Consider the following 6000-nt stretch of genomic DNA (forward strand, 5'->3'; position numbering starts at 1 on the left):
TGGCAAGTTTGGAGCTGAGATCCTCTCTAGCATTTGGGATCTCCTGTTCCCATTGCCCCCTTTCACTGTCGTCCTTTGTCTCATTGCAGATTATGTGGTTTTCTGGGTGATTTTCATTTAGCTTCACTTCTTCGGGGGTGAGTTTGTTCTTCTCATTCAGTCCCCTGGTTGTCTTCTCCAGCATTTCTCCTAGTTTTTTCATCTGGATTTCAGGTTTGGCTTCTTGTTCAGTGCCTCCTAGTTTTCAGTCCTGCCTCCTCTCCGTTATCACCCTAATTTCTCTTTGCAGGTTTCAGCTGTTTGTTCTTGGGCTCATGCAGTTTTTATGTGCTCTGGTTGGCAGGTGTGCTTACACCTGTTGCAGGCCTGCCCAGTTCTCTCTCCTGCCTCAGCTTCTGGCTGAGAATTCCAAAGGCCGTCGATTACACACAGCTCTTAGAAACTCAAGAGGCTCTCATGCAGTATGATGAGGCCATGGAAACTTGGAAAGACATGATAATTTAATTGAAGAAATGCAAGGCAAATTGGAGGAACAAGGTGCACTTTCAAGCTCTCATGTGGAGATTTTTATGGGGACCATGTAAACTCAGACATAACATATCTTAGGCCTTGAAGCCGAGCTGGTCAAATTGCAGCAAGCAGTAGTCTACTTTATCAAGCAGCTGGTGCTCCTGACCATTCATTAGCTACAAAGCATGGACCCCCTGGAGGAAAAGTTCCAGCTCAGCAAACCACTGTGAATACAACTCTAGCAAAGGAATCTAGCACGTTAGGATAAGTTATTGGTGATTTTATAATCTCTTTTTTCAATTATGATATTTAAAGTACTTAAGCTGTTTGGTATCTTCTATGGACTGTACATTAATCATTTCGAAAGGCTCATGCTCTACTGTGGAAAATTCCAGCCTTGTGTGTTTTATTGGATAGCCTCTCCTTTTTTGGTTTGTGAACAGAGGATCAGAACATTTTTTACTGTACTCTTTGTTGTGAGTTTTGCTGCAAACTTTATTTAATATAAGACAAATTAAAATCTTACCAATCATCTCAGATCTTCGAGCAGTAGCAGCTTTGTTAGTCTCAGCCTGCAAACATAAATGATGTATGTCAACAACTTTGGCATGGAAGTGAAGTCCAACTAAATCTACATCTTGCTTGGAATTGAAACGATTGAATGAGAAGGGGAATACATGCAAATAAAGAACCAAAATGGTATTTTGAAGCAGGCAACAGACAAAAAATAAGTTGAGTTATTACAAAGTAATGAAAACAAAAAGCCAGTTGCAAGTGAAATTAATACAAAGCAGGTCAAGAGAACTCAGAAGGGCAAATGATTAAGAGGGGCAATGTAGAAAGGCAATTAACACGTGAGGACATGACCTAGACTGAATGCCTGGGTTCAATACGATTTATGGGCAAGAAAATGGGACAAGAATTTTGTATTAAATCTCAAGTCAGAAATTGAACAGAACACTCACAAAATCCTAGACTGCACAACATACACAAGCACAAGTAAATCAGACAAATAGGTTCGTCATTGCAAGAGAAATGGAAAGGCACGGCATGTGCAAAACAGGAAAAGGCATTCTGTAAATTTTCAAAATAAACAAGACAAAATCAGAGATGCAACAATATTAAGGAAGGTTTTCTAACTGATCCAAATATACTTACAGATAAGAAGGGCGCCATTAGATCTAACAATACTTGTATTGTATGGTATGCAATTGTATTATGTTCACTGTTTATGTTCTTTTTTAAGAAAATGTGATTGCTTCTTGTATGGAAAGCTTCCAATACGTCCCATGTGGCAAACTAGCCCCAAAAATGAAGTGTTTCCTGTGTTTGAAGTCAAAATTGCAATACGACTAAATCTACTGTTACATATGAAGTCGTTATGCTGCATGACAGGCAGTTATGTTGAAAATCTGTTACTAAGGATAACTTGTGTTGAAACAAACACAGGGATATAGGAAATGCATCATAGTAATATAGATGAATAATAACAGAGGGTAGGAATGAGATAAGGATGCTCCTCGTGGTCAGACTTCACTCTTTGTAGACTCTAGAGGGTGTATTGATTCAATACAATTTGTCCTGGTCATCTTCGGGATGTGTCCACTATGGTGTGAATGTGTATTTGTTTACATTATGTGGTGTGAATGTGTATTTGTTTTGCCTGTGTATTGCCACTGTTTGTAACAAGAGTCATAAGGTATGGGAGAGTGTATATCTGGTTTTTTAATATGGTATCAAAACTCCCAGGTTTCGATGATTGATATGGAACATTCCTGGAGAAACCACGGAGTATGTGTCAATCTTCTTTATGTTTTTCACTTATTGATGCTACATACTTTAATTAGCGTCCAGTAATATTCTTGTAGTTGATTGCAAGTTAGCTACAAGCTACCCAGCCAGAGGCAGAAGATGAAAATAAATGGGAGTCCTATAGGGTGTATGCACAGACATGCAAGCAGAAATTAGTGAGCGTGGAGGGTGACGTGCAAAAATAATAGATGAATCTTTGCAACCTGCAACACGTCTTTGGAATTAAGCAAATCTGCAAAGAGATGATCAACCCACGAAGGGCTCATTCCACAAAGGAGAGAATTCACAAGAGTTCCAAAAAGGATGATATCAGCAGAGGAGTTCTGCAAGGATGGTATCCACAAATAGAGACCCAGAACCCACGCATTTCTGAGTTGCTAGAGTGAGATATTGCTATTCTTGTCACCTTTCACCGTAGTCACGTGTAATTAGAACGGAGGGGGACTATTCATAGTCTCATACCCCTGCATGCGACTTCAGAAAATTTAGGAAGAGGCAGGGTAGATGTTACTTGTAAGCCCAATAGAGACAGGCAAACCATGATGTCCTCGCAGAATTTCTAACTGGGTACATGTTCCTTGTAAGCCACATAGAGGAAGTAGCAAACCATGTCACGTTTTGTTGCTGCCTTGTATGTATAATTTCAAATGCAGGCAGCATACAGAAAAATAGTGCTGTATATACCCAAGAACAACTAGCAAGATGATCTGAACAACGTTGTAGGTGGGCTCGCATGGGTTTAGACTCTTAAGGTCCGACCCAGCAATGTGGGTGGACATGTATGGCTGTTGGGTGTCTGTCTCAGTGTTGCAGGTGGATCTGCATAGCCATTGGTGTCGAGTATCTGAACTTCGGGAAGTTATCTTCACGGGGAGTAGATATCTACTTGCAAGATAGAAACATAATTCAACATGCTGTTCGTGCTCCTAGGCATGGAGACTGGATTACAAGGGCATGAATATCTGGAATTTGAAAAAAGACTTAGAAGGGAGTGGTATTAATAATGCAAGTAGTCAAAAACATATAAATAGAAATATGGGAAAGTAAGTCCATGCCATAAAGTGTGTGGCATAGGCCAAACAGTAGACAAAACACTGCAATTTCTGGGCGTGATTCCGGCACAATTCTGACTGGAACCGTGCCATGGATAACAGTTCCACTGGGAACTACGATCTGCTCATCGATCCACCATGCTTCGACGGTTTTAGGGATCTCTATATCGACCTGAGACTTCAGAAAAAACAGAAACCCATCCAATACACGAGAATAAGAAGAAATATGGAGATTCAAGAACCCCGAAACTTATATGCTTATAAACAAAATTATTTAATATTTTCATCTAGTTAGAGTTTATTAACAATGTTATTTGATATTCTCAGTTTATTCAACCTATTGAACTATTATTTGTTTTCTAAAATATCCCTCATGAGTGTCTAACAAACAGAACACATTGACAATCAGGGAGGATTTAATGCTTTGAAGTAAGAAGCTGCAATATGGTATCGGGGAGAATATCTTGTTTTTAAAGGAGTTAAATTTTCCTTTCATTCAGAAGAATTACGGTAAATATGTGTTTTTTTAACATTTTTACTTTTCCTGATTATTTAGCTCAGGAAAAACAGTATGCGTCGTAGGTCTTATGCAGGTGAATAAATTATTACACTTGGACCCGGGCTAAATAACGAATCCTACCACCCTTTGGATTGCCTGAAAGCTTCTGCCCTAATTTGCAAAATGGTAAATTAAAGCTTCGAGGCAACTAAACTAGCAAATATACAGAAATGCGCAGCATTACAGTTCAACATTTAACAACATTTTGCAATTTTTTGCCACACCTTTTGCCGCGGCAACTGGTTCCTCCTCTCTCTCTCAGCCAATAATCTCTGCAGAAATCGTTTGAGTTTTTGACCGTTATCGGATAGTGCGCCAATGTGTCCTGACTCCAATAGCCTTTTGGTTCTTGAAATTTTGCCATCCAGAGCACTGTCCTCAAGGCCTTCAATTTCATTGCCGTGAAGTGAATCCATTTTTTTGATCCTCAGCTTTATTGAAAACTTGAAGAAAGGATATCCTGACTTTCATGGCCTAAGGATAGCTCTCAATACCTGCGAGAGCTTTCGGAATTTGTTCACATTCGCCGAGTCTTTGGTCTGCTACCCAAGAGCTTTCAGGGCTTTCCCACCTTTTATTCGCTTCGAATTGAAAGAAAGATACTAGCGCAGAGAAGACATATGGTTAGTCGAAGTTTTAATTGGCATGCACGAAAAGAGAAAGACCAATTTGGGAAAGGCTACAATCGACATTTTGAATAGCGAATACAGTCTATGCAGTATTATTAAATTGGTTTTGAAGTGGCTTGGGCGAGTGTTGCAACGTGGAAGTCGCCGTGGCATTTCAAATTGTGCGTGAAACATATAATTTTGGATGTTACAATTTTTTCTTCGTGTTTTATTACTTTGTTTATAAGTGTGTATAATGTATCATGATACAATGTTCTAAAATATAAATTAGAAAAAGCGATTCTACTTTACGAATTTATTTTCTTTAGGAAAGAGTAAACTAATTTTGGAAAATTATAATTAATAAGAATTATTTTGTATTTATTGCGTGGGTTTAGAATAGAGTGGTATTTTGTTAAGGCGCCTTGTGGAATGAATGAATGGATGGAATTTTAACGTTCACAAGACTATTTATAGTCTATGGGACCACTAGCTTCCCTACTTTTTGCCTTTTGCAATTTAATCTTCTTATTATTCAAATTAATGATCAGCTTACCCAATTTTCTAGCAGTGCCCTCTGAAAAGACAATGCCAAGGAACTATTGTTAACATACTATTGTAATTGTCTTTGATGTCTCTGAAAGCATCACATTCCAAAATGAAATGTTTTTCCAATTCCACTACCCTAGAGGTGCAAAAAGTACACACCCGCTCTTCCCAAGCTTCTTTAGGCCTTTTCCACCACCCTGTTTTGCACCGTAGTTGATGCGAGTTAGTTCTTAATTGAGTAGTGGTTAGAAACTCAATGGGTAAAAATCTGACCATGCTAATGATTGGTGTGGCTCAAGCCAAGTGTGATCCCTATGTGATTTTGACGACTTAGATGTCCCTGGGTCGCGACTACTCAAGCCACATATTAAACGTGTCAGTCATCTTAGAACTCACATCACCTAGCGAACAATCAAGGGTATATACAGTTTGAGTATATTTAATAGTAAACATGTTAGTCATCGTAGAACTCATATTTTCTAGAGAACAAAAAAAATTGTAAATATTAGATAATTTTATAAAAAAAATCCTCTTAAGAAAAAAGATTCAAAGTTTAAAGGTATATATAGTTTAAGTAGAGTATAACCCCAAGGGATAGCTCAATTTCTCAAGTTCCCATTGTTAATTACATTTCGAATTGGGAGGTCAAGGGGTCAAATCTCCTCGACGCCCTTGGGGTTAGGCTCGACTAGATAAGTCGGTGGGTGGATCTACCTGGATTATTAACCGTGGTTGTAGCGGCCACTCTGTGACCGTGAACCACAGTTGGAAAAAAAAAAATATAGAAAGAAAAAAGAAAGAAAGAAATTATTTTAACGTCCACGAGGCTACAAATAGCCTATGGGACAGATTGCTTCTTCATCTGCTTGATGTATTCAGCCCTTTTTCTGTGAAGCTTCACAATAAATGC

The 6000-nt window shown here is 38.6% G+C and overlaps 1 protein-coding gene across 4 annotated transcripts in view; it reads right to left on the reverse strand.

Annotated features, from left to right (window-relative positions):
• LOC149260671 (uncharacterized) overlaps positions 1-4620 on the reverse strand; it is a 318964-nt gene extending 314344 nt beyond the window's left edge. For all 4 annotated transcript variants that reach the window (XM_089420954.1, XM_089420953.1, XM_089420951.1 and 1 more), the window contains exons 1-2: positions 4158-4620; positions 1037-1082 (exon numbers count right to left, since the gene is read on the reverse strand). In XM_089420954.1, the coding sequence (XP_089277080.1) occupies positions 1037-1082; positions 4158-4349 (238 nt within the window). In that variant the 5' untranslated portion in view covers positions 4350-4620. The remainder of the gene's footprint in view (positions 1-1036; positions 1083-4157) is intronic.
• Between the last annotated feature and the right edge of the window lie 1380 nt (positions 4621-6000).

The sequence above is a fragment of the Pinus tabuliformis genome, chromosome 6 (assembly GCF_031772625.1).
Source record: "Pinus tabuliformis cultivar Carrire ecotype Pingquan chromosome 6, CPIR1, whole genome shotgun sequence".
Classification (NCBI taxonomy): domain Eukaryota; kingdom Viridiplantae; phylum Streptophyta; class Pinopsida; order Pinales; family Pinaceae; genus Pinus; species Pinus tabuliformis.